The sequence below is a fragment of the Lutjanus erythropterus genome, chromosome 10 (assembly GCF_056507025.1).
Source record: "Lutjanus erythropterus isolate fLutEry1 chromosome 10, fLutEry1.hap2, whole genome shotgun sequence".
Classification (NCBI taxonomy): domain Eukaryota; kingdom Metazoa; phylum Chordata; class Actinopteri; order Lutjaniformes; family Lutjanidae; genus Lutjanus; species Lutjanus erythropterus.
The window spans coordinates 10935591-10951863 of NC_139326.1; the positions used below are offsets into that span (position 1 = coordinate 10935591).

The 16273-nt window shown below is 39.0% G+C and overlaps 1 protein-coding gene across 2 annotated transcripts in view; it reads left to right on the top strand.

The window, feature by feature from the left end:
• cds1 (CDP-diacylglycerol synthase (phosphatidate cytidylyltransferase) 1) overlaps positions 1 to 16273 on the top strand; it is a 33238-nt gene that overhangs the window by 11888 nt on the left and 5077 nt on the right. For both annotated transcript variants that reach the window (XM_084728188.1, XM_084728189.1), the window contains exons 2-11: positions 2546 to 2703; positions 6973 to 7069; positions 7262 to 7359; positions 8859 to 8998; positions 11117 to 11175; positions 12819 to 12901; positions 13228 to 13315; positions 14401 to 14469; positions 15051 to 15203; positions 15800 to 15919. In XM_084728188.1, coding sequence (XP_084584314.1) covers positions 2546 to 2703; positions 6973 to 7069; positions 7262 to 7359; positions 8859 to 8998; positions 11117 to 11175; positions 12819 to 12901; positions 13228 to 13315; positions 14401 to 14469; positions 15051 to 15203; positions 15800 to 15919 — 1065 coding nt within the window. The remainder of the gene's footprint in view (positions 1 to 2545; positions 2704 to 6972; positions 7070 to 7261; positions 7360 to 8858; positions 8999 to 11116; positions 11176 to 12818; positions 12902 to 13227; positions 13316 to 14400; positions 14470 to 15050; positions 15204 to 15799; positions 15920 to 16273) is intronic.

Below are 16273 nucleotides of genomic sequence, written 5' to 3' on the forward strand. Positions count from 1 at the left end.
CCAGCAGCAAGGTGCTGATTTATGACTTTCATAGATGTGGCATATGTTCTGCTGCTTTGAAGCAGTAAGAAAAGATGCCAAATTTCAGTTGTCTCATAACATCTTGCTGACAGAATAAAAACAACGACTTGACAATCAGGTATATAAATGCACAACACTCCTCTTAACCGGCCTGTAGGATCGCAAGTCATCAGCAACTGCTAGATTAAAACAATGCTTACCTACGGGTAGTGTTTGGGAGCAATTAGTTGCATGTAATAAATAAATGTGATTGTGATTTGTTACAGTTACTGCAAAATAATACATAATTAACTGACAGTTACTAATCAAAATGTTGGTGATTACTAAGGGGTTTCGTCTAAATATTCTTTTCAGGTACCCTGGTGGAGATTCGCTTTGTACTGAGTGAACTCTTCTAGTGTCTTACGTTCTTGTTATTTGATGCATTTGCTGAGTTGTAATTATTATTAGAGGACCTTTTTTACTGTAAACTTAAATGATCTCCTTGGAGCAGAAACACATTAACTTGTGGATGTGTGGGACACTTCTGGTTAAAAACAGAGGTGAAATGAAATAAGTGACTGATCTTAAATTATGCGACATTAAAGCAGAAAGTGAACAACTTAACTGTACAATAGTAAACCCAGGAGGACCCAGCAGAGCAGGTTTGTATGAAGTGATCACACAGCTCTCTGTTACATTTGCCCTTTCTGCGTTACATTCAAGAAAACACATCTGTTTTGTCAACAGATTAGAAAGAGCGTACATGCGACTGTTGTGGCTTTGTGTGTTGCCTGAGTTTAAATCCAGATTAAAGATTCATTAACACCAATAAAGATGTTAGCCTCCTGGGCAGCAGCCTGTTAACCTGTCGACACCAGGTTTAGACTTTCAGCTTGGTCACGCTCAGCCAGTAATCCTCCAGCTTCCTGATCAGATTGGAGTACAACTTTCTCCTTTTATGGGCATTTTGATGATTTTATTGTGTTGAAATATGAATGAAACTGTTAATTATTTGGAATTATTATGTTCAGGTTACTTTAAAATATATTAATGTGTTTCAATACAGACTACCAGATAAGCATATGATCATGATAAATGCAGCAAAGCACAAATTCTTAAAATGTTTAATCAGATTTGTTGCAATGTCGATCAAAGTTGTGAAGATGTTTGTTGTGTCAGTCTTAAACTACAAACTTATCGTATAAGCAGCAAAGTCACAGTTACATCAAATGATTGTAAGAAAAAAAACACAAATACCTTTTTGTCCGACTCTATGCTGTGGCTTAAAGTCTACTTACTTTTTCATTTTCAATATGGGGGATAGAAACACCTTTTCCAAATAAGTTCTCACCTAGCGAGCCTTTACATCACATGACTGATCCGCTGTATCTGCTTCAAGACAAGAAGCAGTTGTTTCCACTGACAAGAATAATTACATCTTGCCTTACTGAAAAACAAAACCTGAAGACCGCTCCATTTTTCTCTTGTAGGTAGCCAAGGCTACTGTTTTGTTTTGTTTTGTTGTCTTCTTTGAGGTTTCTTGACAATTGGCAGACAGCTGGTTTTCTTTTTGGTTCACAACCTCTAATCAAAAGTTCATGTTAGATGGAAACATGACCACTGACACTTTCAACATATATGAGACAAACTTACTCACTTATTAACTGACCCCTGCACTTTGCACAGTTTAGACTCTCAACTCTTCAGCTATACCTAACCTTTTTTTGAAAAGGACAATAACCACCTCAGGCTAGTGTAAAAAAATTTTTGTTTTTTGTGAAATCAAGGACTTTTTTTTCTAGTTTTATGTCATTTCTATCAGCCTGTTTCAATGGAATACTTCAAAATGCACATAAAAAGAAGAGAGTTCTGTTCACATGCATGAAACACGTTGATCAAAACAGAGATACAGTGTAGTTGGTGGTGAAAGAAAATCACAATATTGCACAAAGCATGTTCATTAACTGTAAAGTGATTGAGAAATAACTGGAGCCTCTACCCTCACACCCTCCCCTCCTCTCCACCTCATCTAACAGACGTTATATAGGAATAAACGGTCTGATGGTTTTGAATTCCTGGAGGCAGCCTCTAATTTAAAAGAGGAAATAAACACATGGACACAGACTTCCACACCTACTTGCAGACCTACTTGAATTGCAGCCAGGCTTAGAGGACACATGCATGCTCTAGTTTTGTACTGCCCCCCCCCCCCCCTCCCAGGTGAGAGACTAAACCCTGGCCCAATTACAACCGCCGTGCGTCCAGTCCTGTATGTATGCCTCATATCAGTTCAGACTGGACTCTATTTGACTACCTAAGCATTTACTTGTCATTTGCATCTGAGACACTCACAGTGAATGTCCTTTTTCTTTTTTTATACAGTTGGATGATTCTGCTTGTACTTCTCTTCATTTCTGTTATCACATTGTGTACACCGCCCTACTGTGTCCATCCGTTTTCTACACTGACCCATGTGTTAAATGAACGCTCACTATCTTAAGTCAGTATTTGAATATCTGTGTGTGTCTGTTTGTCCTGGCAGGAGGCTGATGGCGATGACAGGCTTGGCCTGCAAGGCGACGCAGACGGAGAATGTGATGGTGACTCCAAAGCAGACACTCCAGATGTTCCTCTCTCCGCAGCAGACACAGATAACACTCCACAATGCCTGAACAAAGCTCTGGAGGGCCTGCCACCCAGGTACACACTGCTCACTGACGTTGACACTCACAGGAGATTTTGTTTGTTCCTGAAGTACATCCCAGAGTTGTTACTGTTTAGAAGTTTCACAGAAATTACTCTGTAGCCTGATTCTGCCACTCAGTGCAGCAGGGATTTGTTAACATTTAGCATTTAGCCTTACTAATCTTCCATTTTGGCTCAACATGGTTGCAAGCCAGTAAGAACTTATTAATTGGGGTCCACCGCTTAACTGTAGGGCTGCATCATTGATCAATGGATCAATTAATTGATTAGTTGTTTGGTGCATAAAATGTCTCATTTTTTTTAATCATTCAAAACGATTAATCAGTTATCAAAATAGTTAACAATTAATTTAATGGTTGACAACTAACTGTATCTCATAATGTTCATATAGACACAAATAGCCTCAAATAAGAGTAAATGCATATATCACAAATTAATTTTTGATAAAATAGCTGAGTAAGCTATTTGGACTCTTTTCTTACTTGCATATGTGATGCTCTGCTTTTAGATTGTGCTATTTTTCACTGCCAGCCAGAACAGTAGTGTTAGTAGTGTGAAATCTTAGATTTCTTAGATACAAGCGGGTCATAATGAAAGCTTCATGGCCATAGTGCTCAAGGTCTTAATTTTACAGAAATGCAAAACAGGGTCTAAAACATGCAGATCAGAGGACTTGCTGATTTTACATATCTTGAACCAAAGAAGAATGAGAGCCCATTCAGTTGTAGTCTGAATCACAAGAGGTAGCTTGTTGGAATAAGCCTACCACTGGGCATCTTAATACTTCAGTTGACATTCCCCTCCCATTCTGCTGTCTGTATGCTACTGTTTTCAAAAACCCAATTGCTGTGTGAAACAACAACAACAACCTCTAAAGCTAGCAACCCACATGTTGAAAATGGCAAGTTAACACTAACCTGGTCGCCAAGGATACAAATTCAAACAAGCTAGCAGCTGTTACATTTTCTTTTGCAGGGATTTAGCCTTTTTAACGCCAGGGCTCGCCTCGTTACATGAAAATGCTCCACCAAAACAAGTTATCCACCGACACTGTTTTGCAGGGACATCATTGCTGCATTCTGGGCTTAGCACCACTTAAGACTATTGTGATTGGTTTAAAGAAATACAAACAAGTCACAGTATTTTATTCATTTTATTATAGAGTGGTAATGGGTTCAGCCAGAACTTGTCCACAGTGCACATCTGGCTGTGTGAAACTAGTTCAAACATACTTCAGCCATAATATTGCTGTAACAAGCAGTTTTCCCTCCATCTTTCATGTACTGACCCTGACAGAATGATTGATCATCTTTCCCCTATGTATGTAGGTTAATTGGACCAGAAATAGATCAGAACCTGCAGACATGTTTGAATATGCTCTTAATAATGCAGTGAAGAAAATGCAGTTGCTTGCAAATGTGCAGGTAGCCAAAGGACCTGCATAGTAATATCACAATATTTATGACCAAATACCTCAGTGTCAGCATTGTTACAATATTGTAGGAATGATTATTGGTGCTTTCACAAAATAAAAATACTTGATCGACTAAGACTCACTGCCTAACTGTTCAATTGACTATTATGGGGCAGACCTAGTCTACACACAGTTTCTCAGGATTTGACAAGTCACTACTGTTGATTTTTTTCTTTGTGTTTAATCTAAAAAGTACAAAATTACATACAATATTTGTGTTTCTGAAATGTAACCATCACTCACTGTGATTCACAGTAGTAGAGTAAGTAAAGCATGTTATTTGAAGATAATCCAGGCCTCCGAAGGGAAAAAAAAATCAAGTGAGAGTTCACCTCACTTGACACACCTACGATGAGTCACATGTGGACATATTCGAGTATTTCTTACACAGGAATGTCAAGTTCTGAAAAAGGTGTGCTGACAACCTGTTGTGTCAAGTGTTGTAGTTACTCAGGCGAATAGTACTTTGTCTCGTGGGATTTTATGTCATGACCTTTTAAGATGTTCAACAGTTTTGTCAGCTTTGTCCTTCAGGAGGCAGAAAGCAAAACTTTCACTTCACAGTGACTAGGAAAAGACTGATGTTTTGTGGCATTGATTGATGGCTGGTAGCTTTTATGTAGCAAAACTTGGCTTGGAGACATCTGCAGCTCTGCACATAAAGCTTCTGGTATAAATGAGAAAATACTGTTTTTCTCTCTTTATAAACAAATTATTTGACCCTTGCAATCTCTTATTTAATACCTCTGCATAATGGAGAATAATTATATGGGTTGTATGAGTTGTATGGTAGAGTTAGTAGGGGAAATGCTGTTGGTTTAGTGCCAGAACCCTAAAATAAACACAACACAGCAAAATCTGGGAAATGCATTGAAGGCAGGAGTTAAATCTTTGTGCAAGTACAGCTCTTTTAATGAATGAATGTCTGTACAGTTTATATTCTTGCAGTGTGGAAATGGTTCTTTCCAGCAGTTCAGGGGTGTTGCACTTGTCGATCTGTGGCAGTACACGTTAGCAGCACCTCGAACACAAATGAATGAGGTCCTGTTTGATATACAGATGAGAAGTGGAGGGTGTGACCAATGAGTGACTGCCAGGTCACAGGGCTTAAAGGCTCACGAGGAGGGAAGCACTAATCCCTGCGGGCTGGAGTGCCACAAGCGTCAGTGTGCTGCAGAGAGACCTGCAGATGAACAGACTGCAGAGAGAAAGTAAGAGAGAGGGGGATGGGATGAAGGAAGGAAAAAGGGAGGGAAAGAAATTAGAGTAAGGCAGAGGAGAGTAATAAAGAGAGACAGATGGGGGAGATAAGGAGCAGCAGATGAGTAAAGCGAGCGAAAGAGCAAAATCACACTGCAGACCAGAGAGGGATGAACAGATGGACTTGAAGGTGAAGAGAGGAGGGAGGGAGGTAGTTATAGCAACAGAAAGTGAGTGAGTGAGTGATGGTGGGATGGAGTCAGGGGTAGAGAGTATGTGTGCAGCAGCAGCTTTTTTCATGATGCAGCTGTTTTTCTTCTCCATTCATACAGCAGGCACCAGGCTCTCTGCCCTGCTTGGCTCCTGTGCAGCTTTTTGCTGTTTCCTCTCTTTTGTTTTGCTCTCAGGCAGCAGGCAGTGCAGCAGTTTGCCTCACAGCAACACGCACTGCATGACGTGTTGTGAAAAACACTCCAGAGAACGAGGCCTCATTCTACATTTTTTAGCCAAGCTAATGACACGGCACAGGTAGTTCTGGTAAAATAGTTTGTTGTTGGGGTTTAGACGATTTATTACCACTATGTATGGCTGTATTAACTACTACCAGTTCACAACATATGCTGAATACCATAATAAAAAGGCAGAGCGAGGCAGAGCTTTCCTTCATTTCCCAAAGGACTGCAACTAATTAATATTTTACTTGTAGATTAATCTGTCAATTGTTTTGTAAATAATATAAGTTGTTTGGGCTATAAAATGATGGATAATGTCGATCAGTGTTCCCCAAAGCCCAGGGTGACATCCTTAAATGTCTACGGCCCCTCATTAAATCCTGCACACTGAATACTACACAGGCTGAATAATTCTTTTATGAATCTTGAATCCTGTTGCTAAATCAAATCAGTGTGCTGTTAACTGATATCTGAATCTAGAGGGTGTAATGTGACATGTATAATTGTTTTGAATGGGAACTGCCTAAGGAGGCAAAATAAATTTCAGTGTTTACTGACAATAAAGTTTTATAGTATTTCATTGTATCAGATTGGCTCATATACAAAAGACCATCCTCTTTGAGTTTGGCAATGAGTCAAAATGACAAATGACAATTTGAAGCTGTGTCACTATCAACATGGAAAAAGGGATGACCTGGGTTTTCTAGAAAACATTCTTATGATTGCGGCTAATATCTAAAGGCTAAATATTGATCATTTTACACATTGACAAAACCAGCAACTATAACCAGATATTGTTTCCTCTGCTCACATCCACTGTGAAATGCCTGAACCACAGCCTGAAGGCTTGCTCTGTGTTATCACTTGCCCCTTTAACTCTACATGTCAGCTGACATATATGCATGTCGGCACTGTCAATTCAGAGGCTCTGCTAATCGTGATCTACTACTATAATGTCATGGCTCCACTGTTGAATTTTATGCAGTTGATCATATGCAAATCATAGTATCTTTGTCATACTTTTCACTTTTCCACTGTCTTTGTTTCTTTGAATTAAAACTGACATGAAGCATAAAAGAATGAATGAAATATTCATACTATTTTGAGTGACTAATTCAAAGTTTCCATTCTCCACAGATGGAAGAATTACTGGATACGAGGAGTTCTGTCGTTAGCAATGATTTCAGGCTTTTTCCTCATCATCTATATGGGACCTGTTGCTCTTATATTAGTGGTAAGTGACTGATTGATACTGTAGTTATTGTATCTGTGCTGCTGTTAGTTCTTTTTTGTAATTACTGCTGTTATTTGAAATATCTGATGGCTGAAAAGAGATTTTTGAATACACCAGTTCTGACTCTCTGTTTGTTTCTCAGGCCTGAGCTTTCTTGTCTTATTTCTGCTTCGCTCTTATCATCTGATATAGGTCATGACCGTCCAAATCAAGTGTTTCCAAGAAATCATCACCATCGGCTACAGAGTTTACCATTCCTATGAACTGCCTTGGTTCAGGACACTAAGCTGGTAAGGAGAATGGATTTCACAGTAAAAAGCAGATATACTATAGATAATTATGCACAGAGAGTGGTTTACCCTTAATTTAACTTTCATATCTAGTCAAATATCACTGTAGCGTGTGCTCTAGCAGCTGTTTTCCTTCAGTGACTCAAATGGTGCAGTTATTTAATCACTGCCTTGCAAAGAATCAAACTGGTATCTGCACCAATCCCTCTGGTCATAGATATTTTAGAGGGTAGTTTATTTGTATTTCAGACAGGAAATGTTGGAATTCTAGAAAATATATCAGGCAGCAAGGATGTTTCAGGGATATATTAACATAAGATGAATGTAAACATTGGGTCAGATGCTTTATAAATTAGATTGTTAAGTTCTTTTCTGAACACCATTCAGATACAAAACAATTCAAACTGCTTTACAGGAGCATAGAAATGGAAAAAAATAAGAAAACAGTAAAATTGCACCAATCACATTGGAAGGAGTGATTGCATGCAGGTAAAAACAGTCTGTTTGGAGAGAAAAAAAAAGGCATAACACATTTGCAAAAATACAATCTTGGAGCCCGCTGACAATCGTCTATTCATGTTGAAAAAGGTCCCAATAAATACAAATAAGGGCAGCAGATAAAAGTGCCGTGTGCAAACCACAAAGCAAAGAAGCCACTGACATTTGACAGGTGACGTTAAACTCCGAAAAAAGAAGAAAAGAAAACAGCAAAAAGAAAAAGCATTTTTAACAGACATGGCGGAGCAGATTGAAGAATTGCGATATTGAGAAGTTTGTCTGTTGGAGTGTATTAAAAAAGTACCCAGCCGTAAACATCCTGGCCACAGTGTCCTGTGACAGCAACCCCAGGCCACCTGAATTGTTAGGTCTGTAATCATTCCAAGCTGTATTTTAAGTGTAATGGTATGCTAGAATATTTAAAAATCCAGACACAGGCTGAATTTGTCTTTTAAAGGAAGCTCTTAGTCATTTCTACTGGCAGCCTCACTCCATTAAACTCTGCTGCTGTTCCTCCAGTAAAACGCTGAGTCAAGCCAGCTTCATCTGCAGGTAGTGGCTCTGAATATGCAACACCCAGCTACCACCACACCGCCTGAGTTTGCTACGATTTCTGCTTCAGAGTTTTTGTTAACAGGTCACCTCTGCATACACACTCACAGTATCTGACAGCAGCGCTCAGTGCAGTCAGGAGCAAAGGTCACTGCCATGTTGGAAGTAAATGAAGGCTAATTGAAACTTGCCCCTTTCACCAAGGCCACTCTTCATAATAACAACACACACACACACACACACATACACACTGTAGCTGGATAATGTATAGTGAGAAAGAAACATGGAACACAAATCCATCACAAGAGGACAGGTTTTCATTGAACATATTGCACCAAAACATGAACTCTTGCACACTGCCTGACAACATGGCTCCACGCCAACAAGCACTCATACTGAGGAAATATAATGAAGAAAGTCTAAAAAAAAATCCCTCCTTTTGGCCGTAGGTACTTCCTGATTTGTGTCAACTACTTCTTCTATGGTGAAACAGTAGCGGATTACTTTGGGGCTCTGGTGCAGAGGGAGGAGCCTCTGCAGTTCCTGGCTCGCTATCATCGCTTCATCTCCTTCGCTTTGTACCTCGCAGGTGGGTCTTGCCTTCAAGACAATACGACTGCTATATCTCGCAAAACACACACACTCTTTGGCCCCTCTGCTTACACTCACGTTTCCTGAAGAGGCGGATGAGATTTCATCAGACACAGTTATTGTATACTAGAGTTGAGTTACATATAACATTACTGGGGAGAAAATAGAAACAAATACCTGAGAAAGACCTGCAGTGTAAACTCATGATGTTAACAAACTGATTTACAACAGCATGAACTCGTCTCCTCTTATTGTTATAGCTTTAATTCACTGATTGGTTGGTTTATTGCTCTGGTGAACTGCAGCCGAAAGTGCCATAAAGCCGCAAACATTGAGCTGTGGCCTTTATCAAGCAACTTGGTATACTAATGATTGACATACATTGTGTGTAAAACGAACTCGCAGTTAACAAGAAAACTCCTTTCCCAATAACACCTTAAGATTTTCTTTAATTCCATTTAACTCCATTCATGTCAGTACACAATGAAAATCACCTTGCAGAGATTTGAAGTTACTTTAGATAATCCATCCCAGTCACAGTAGTACCATCATGCAAGTTTAAAATAGATGGTCTTAGCTGATCACAGATATATTGGTATCAGTGTGTGTGTTGGCCAACAAGTAATTAGACATTTCAGTATAGAAATACCAAAGTTATGACTGAGGTTATTCAAAGAAAGTGTTGTTATTGTAGTTTGTGCAGTATATTTTTCAATGTGAAGATTCAGTACATATGTTGTTCATGATTCTTTTATAACCAGAATTAAGGATTTCTCATCAAAATGTTTGCTCATGTTGTACGTTTTTGTTAAATAAGGAAAATAATTGCTAATATATTGTTATTAAATTACTTTCACTTTTAAATGTCAGTATCAGTATCAGCCAAAAGAAAATCCTGTGTCAGTTAAGCTCTAGTTTAATAATAGAAATTGCAAATGATTTTGTACACTGACTTAAAAATAAAAGCACCATCAAATTCAGAAATCCTGGGTAGACTTGTGAACATCAGGTAGTGTCAGTGAGTTTTGTCTAGAGCTGCAAAGATTAATTGATCATTCGATTATTAACGGACAAGTATTCTGATAATTGATTAATCGGTTTTTAAGAAAAACTGTAAAACTTCTCGCCTTAAGTGTGAATATTGTCATGTTTTCTTTAATACTTGATGACATTAAACTGAAGATCTTTGGCCTGTGAGCAAAACAAGGGCTTTTGGGACGTCACCTTGGCCCCTGGGAAACACTGATTGAAATTTTTCATCTTTTTCTGAGATTTTATGGACCAAACAACTGATTGTTTAATTGCAAAAATAATCAACAATGTTAATAACTGTTAGTTGCAGCCCCAGTTCTGTCCGTTTTGTCATTGCATGGTAATGTACTGCAGACTTTATAAATTAGTTTTCACTTTCAGATGCATTAGTACAGAACTATAACTTTGTGGTTTTCAAATCTAAAATATTTAATTTATTTATTTATCAAAAGTAACTTGTGTTCAAATGTAGAAAATATGCTGCAACTTGCAGAAACACTGATATAGTCTTAAATTATTTATTAGCAGGGTTCTGATTGTTATTAGCTGCAGCTGTGACAATACGTTTCCCTCTGAGATGATGATTAGAGCCTCTGTCTGTTGATCTCTCAGTGGTTAGTTTTCGATTCTTCAGCGTGGTAAACACAGTTCTTCCTGAGCGTTGCTGACGTAGTTGTCTTCGAGTCGACCCAGCCAACCGTCAGCTGCAGTTTTAAGCCCCATGGACAATGTGAAGTAGACAGCATCTTCTCCATCTGTTGGCAGTAATGGCTCCCCTGAGGGCCTTCCCAGGTTTACGTAGACAAACCTGATACAGGACTTTTTCCAGCCGTCGGCCTCTGCAGTTTGAATTCACACGTGTGATTAAAAGTCAGTCACTGTCAAATCTGAATAGTCAAATCAATAACACGCCCCTAGATGTATGTGTGAGAGAAAGAATTGTTCAGTCACAGGCATGATCTGCACACCTCCCCACATGGCATACAATAAATAAGTTGTTAAATGTGATGTGTTTTTTTTAATTTACAGTATACCTTTTCAACCTGGAGTAAAAACTGACAGCATGTTGTCTACTCTTTCACAGGTTTCTGCATGTTTGTGCTGAGCTTAGTGAAGAAACATTACCGCCTGCAGTTTTATATGGTGTGTATCAGTCAAGTAACCCTCTCCTCCTCGTCCTCTTTACTCCACCACTGACCTCCCTGCTCTTGACATGGATGTATTATTAAGACGTGGATACTGGACCCAAAAATGGCGTCTGTTCAGTCCAGTGTTAATTGTTGGCCTGTTGCCGACACCAAAAAAGATTTTTAGCCTCCGTGTTTACTTCTGCAGCATGCAGCCCATGGAATATGTGCAGTAGTGTTTCTCCTGTTGGCCCCAGTCGTCACAAATGACGTCACTTTAAATGAAAGTGACATCATAAATTTTGAAATCACTTTGCTCAGCTTTAGGAAAGTTTGATTCTGCAGCTGTGCTACAATAAAGGCAATAAATAAATAAGTAAATAAATAATAGTAGTCTATGTTGAACATGCTTTTTGGGTCACAGTGGATTTTTTTTGCTGTAATACTGCGAGTGACCTCCGGGCAAAATTGGAAACAGAGATACTGCATCCAGGTCTTAGTTATATATCCATGGTGTATCCTCTTCAACTGCTTCTTACTTCCTGTTAAGTTCCTATGATTTTAGAAACTCATTTTGTGCTAAGGTGTTGGGTCATTTCTGGGAGGGAACCCTAGATTTGTGAAACTGTCATGCACACACTCTTGATTCAGCTCAGTAGCGCTCAAAAGTCATGTTTTCAGTTTTTAAAGAATTATTTTTCAGTTTTTTCAGTCGCAGTTTGGTTTGGTTTAGGAGCAGAAACTACTTGGGCAGGTTGAAGGAAACATTCACAGACTATCATGAGGATGTGTTGTCGACAAAAACTGGCCAGTCACAGTGCAGTTGTAGTAACCAATCACAGCACAGTAGGGCTGAACTAGTATAAATCTCGTGAAAGTTTCACCAATCTCGGGTTCCCCTCTAGACATGAACCCTTGTGTTGCCATCATGGAAGTATTTTCAGACATTACATTACATATTCTCACCCTGCGGCCTTTTTGAATGTACCGTCTTACTCACAGATTAGCTGCCTGAATGAGTAGACTGACTTCAACTTCGACTTCTGCAACAGCTTCAGCTTTAGTTCACTTCACATGCATCTGTTTTGTTTTTTTTCTGTCATCTGTGGGGACGTTTATGCACCACAAATGATTGGCCAGAACTAACTCCATTAGTATCTTTTATTAGTATTTTTATTGGTTTTGATATTTTGCATGTTATTTTGCAGGCAGATGACATTTGTTTAGAGAAATTTTGTTGTCATATATTTAACTAAATTATCTTAAGCCCAAAAGAAAGTCTGCTAAATATATATGTAAACTTTACTGGCAAAATAAGTCACTTTCGCTGCTTGATTACTCTGTCTTACTCAGTTATTTTAATCCTTTTGGTGCATGCATGTTCACAAAAATTCTTGTGTGACACTCATCCCAATATGTTTCATAAAACTTTTCCACCTGCTGCCTGTTCTTCTCACACCATCATAATAATTCTTTGTTGTGATGTCTTTGACATGTGTATCATCTCACTCTGCAGTGTGGCTTTGTCACTGTCATTCGCCTCGTCTGTATGTTTGTTATGAATCCACTATTTTCTAACACGAGCCGACTTCTGAGCAGGTGCGGCTACATTCCAGTGCAGTGACACTGTGGTGTTTATGTTTGTGTTTGCCATTCCAGTTTGCTTGGACCCATGTGACCCTGTTGATTGTGGTAACTCAGTCCCACCTTGTCATTCAGAACCTGTTTGAAGGAATGATCTGGTAAGCAGGACGCAGACAGACCAGAGGAAACCTGCCTTGTTGTCATTGACTATCGTCGCACATGTGTCGTCACAAGTGTGTTCTCGCTGTTGCGGTGCTCTTCATATAGGCTTTTAAGGTTTAAATAATGCAACAGAAAGTGTTTTGATTAAATGCTCAAAATGATTTATTCAATTAGATTCTCAATTAGTAATTTATTTTTATAAAGTTTGTAACATGTCTACATGTACATCAGTTCATAGTAGAGCAGACACATTTTACAGCCACAAGCAGACGGTCAAAGTTTCCCCACCACCTGTTAACTTGGTTGAAATTTCTTCCTCCAGGTTTATCGTCCCGATCTCCATTGTCATCTGTAATGACATTATGGCCTATCTGTTTGGATTTTTCTTTGGGAGGACTCCGCTGATCAAGGTAAATCAAATATTTTCATATGTTGTTCTCATTTTAGGGATTTGCATTCAATTTAATTTTTGTTTTGTGTTTTTTTTTCCTTAATTAACAACCTGCGCACACTGCTGGCACAGAAAAAGTCTCCGAACACGGTTTGGTTTTGCTGTAAGCCAAATTTCATTCAGGACAGTAAAGACTGAACTGAACTGAGGTCTTGAATGAGCACTTCAATATTGTTTTTAATAGCTTCAGTACTTTCGATAGTACTGAATGTCAGTATTGTTTTAAATACATAGTATAAAAACTCTCTCAGCATTAATATTTTTGACAACCGTAGTGTCTAACATAATTTTCTTCATTCGCCCTTGTTTCTGCATGGCTAAGAGACAGTTTATTATTTGCAATCCTTGTTAACTAGAATGGCAGTGTCAGTTCTGACCAATGAAAATAGGTTTGAGGTAAAGCAAGTGCACAAAAACTTCACAAAAATAGAACCAGGGCCAGAGTTTCTTTTACGCATCACTTAGCCTGTTTGATTTTGCATGGAGCAGATTAGGACATTTTCATTGGGAGAAAGTGAAACAATTCGATGTTCGCTCATTTGCATTGCTTCCAGTTAGGAGGTGATGTTACACAGCGATCCTCTCAGCCTCAGGAGGAGCAGGTGGATATGGCTGGTTTGACTGTCGGGGCAACTGAGCCAAATAGATGTCAGGAAAACAAATGGATGTGTTGGATTTATTTGGCTCCATATATTCTCCTCCATGCAATCATCTTGTATCATCTCTGCCATTCAGCAGCAAACTGTTCTCTCATCAGCCCTGAATGGCCTGGCAGTGTGTCAGTCAGACAAACTAACGCAACAAATGCAATTCAGATACTTTCTTAAACTCCTTTCTCAAATTTACTAAACACTACTGGATCAAACTACACAAGATTAAACACAGGGTGAGTGACGATGTCTACTGCTGTACATCTGTCCACACAAGACCTATTCAGTAACTTTAGAGCTGAGGTTTATTTTACATCACATGTTCTTCGTGGTGAGGCTGATGTCATGTTGATGTGAAAGACCGCCTCTGTTTCTTTCTCTAACCCCCCTGCAGCTCTCCCCCAAGAAGACCTGGGAGGGCTTCATCGGAGGTTTCTTCTCCACGGTGGTCTTTGGCTTCATCGTGAGTACACTTTATCTGCTTTTACCACTCACTCACATGGTCTATTTTTCCTTCTACTCACAGTTTCCAAGTACCCAAGGCAAGAAAATTTGTTATTTTTGAACAGTGGCTCGCAGCAACAGACACATCACAGCTAAACACAGATTTTGAACAGAATAAATTGTGCTTTATTATCTATTTTTATTTTGTAGATAAGAATCCTGCTTTGCCAAAATGTTGGAGTTGTTTGGGTTGTGACATGGTTGGCAGTTTCCCAACATCCTCACAACTGCCAGACGATGCTTTCATAACATTCAGTCTGTAGTTTCCGTCTCAACAAAGAATGTCAAATATTCTCTGATACCATTTGAAATTTGATTTTTGTGATTTCATCACATGTCATAAAAAATATTTTAGCTGCACCTCCACATATTCTGACTCCTTTCACTGGGTCATTCATGTTTATTAGTGCGTAGCTGGTGGAAAATTACAAAATTCACAAAAGCATGATCCTTACCTCAACATTTTTGGTGATGAACTGTCATACTTAGGAGTGAGAGGCTGACCTTTTCTTTGTGTCTCATGTTTTGTTTTACCCTCAGCTGTCCTACCTCCTGTCTCAGTTCCAGTACTTTGTGTGTCCCGTGGGCTTTAACAGTGAGACCAATGGGTTTACAGTTGAATGTGAGCCATCCGACATCTTTGTGATGCAGGAGTACACTCTACCCGCTGTGGTTCAGAACACATTGAGATGGGTGAGACTTTTACACTTTTATTCCTTTCATTTAAAATCTTTAGCATCATTTAAGACCGCCTGAAACATAATTAATGTTCTAACTTAAATATTTTTGTTTCTAAACATATGTGTCACACAGAGTGCTGCAGAAATGACTTATAAAACCTGGAAATTAATTAGTATATTAGCATCTAAAGTTCCCTCATGTTGAACTTAATGTTTTTGTGTGTCTTAAAAAATTGGTTACTAACAAGTGGCTAAAGGCGACAGTGGACATTAAACGTCATCACACCAAACGCAAGTCACCAAGTGATGGTGACATGACGTCATGCGAATGTGGTGCAGTTCGTTAATAACTTAAAGTTAGCTAAACATTTTTTGTTATTTAGCTACACATACTGTACATTAGAAGGGATCTAGGTCGTGATCTAAGGCTTCTACTTTGTAGGAAAATCATAGAGATGATGACTTCTAGTGTCGTCTTACTTTTGTTTACAAACTTCATGTAACCTAAATGACTAGTGGATCAGCAGTATGATGATCAAAATTAGGCTTTTTGTCGTAAATGAAATCACATTTCAACAGCTGTCCTGTGTCTCCTCATCTCTCTTTTAGAAAACGGTGAACCTGTACCCCTTCCAGATCCACAGCATCTTCCTCTCATCCTTCGGGTCTCTCATCGGGCCTTTCGGTGGATTCTTTGCCAGCGGCTTCAAGAGAGCCTTCAAAATCAAAGTAAAGAACAACTCGGTTTCTCCCTTATTTTTCCTTATCTTATCTTGTCTGACAAGTTTAGTATTGTTTTAGTCTCATTACCTTTATCTTTGTGTAACATTTCTTGTGCTATATCGCTGCAATCTGTGCATCAAGTTTCTGCCATTACTTGCTCACAGACAGAGCTGAGTGTAAGGGAGATCATTTGAATACTGCAGAAACTGGTTGGACCACTTCAACTGCGGTGAAGAGCAGAGATTTTACTTAAAGTGACAGGTAGCTCAGCAATGCTTTGTGTAATCCCTGACACGGCAACACACATTCATCACTGCTGGCTAGGGAGGTAAAATGCCGCCTCCTGCTGACAGTCACTGA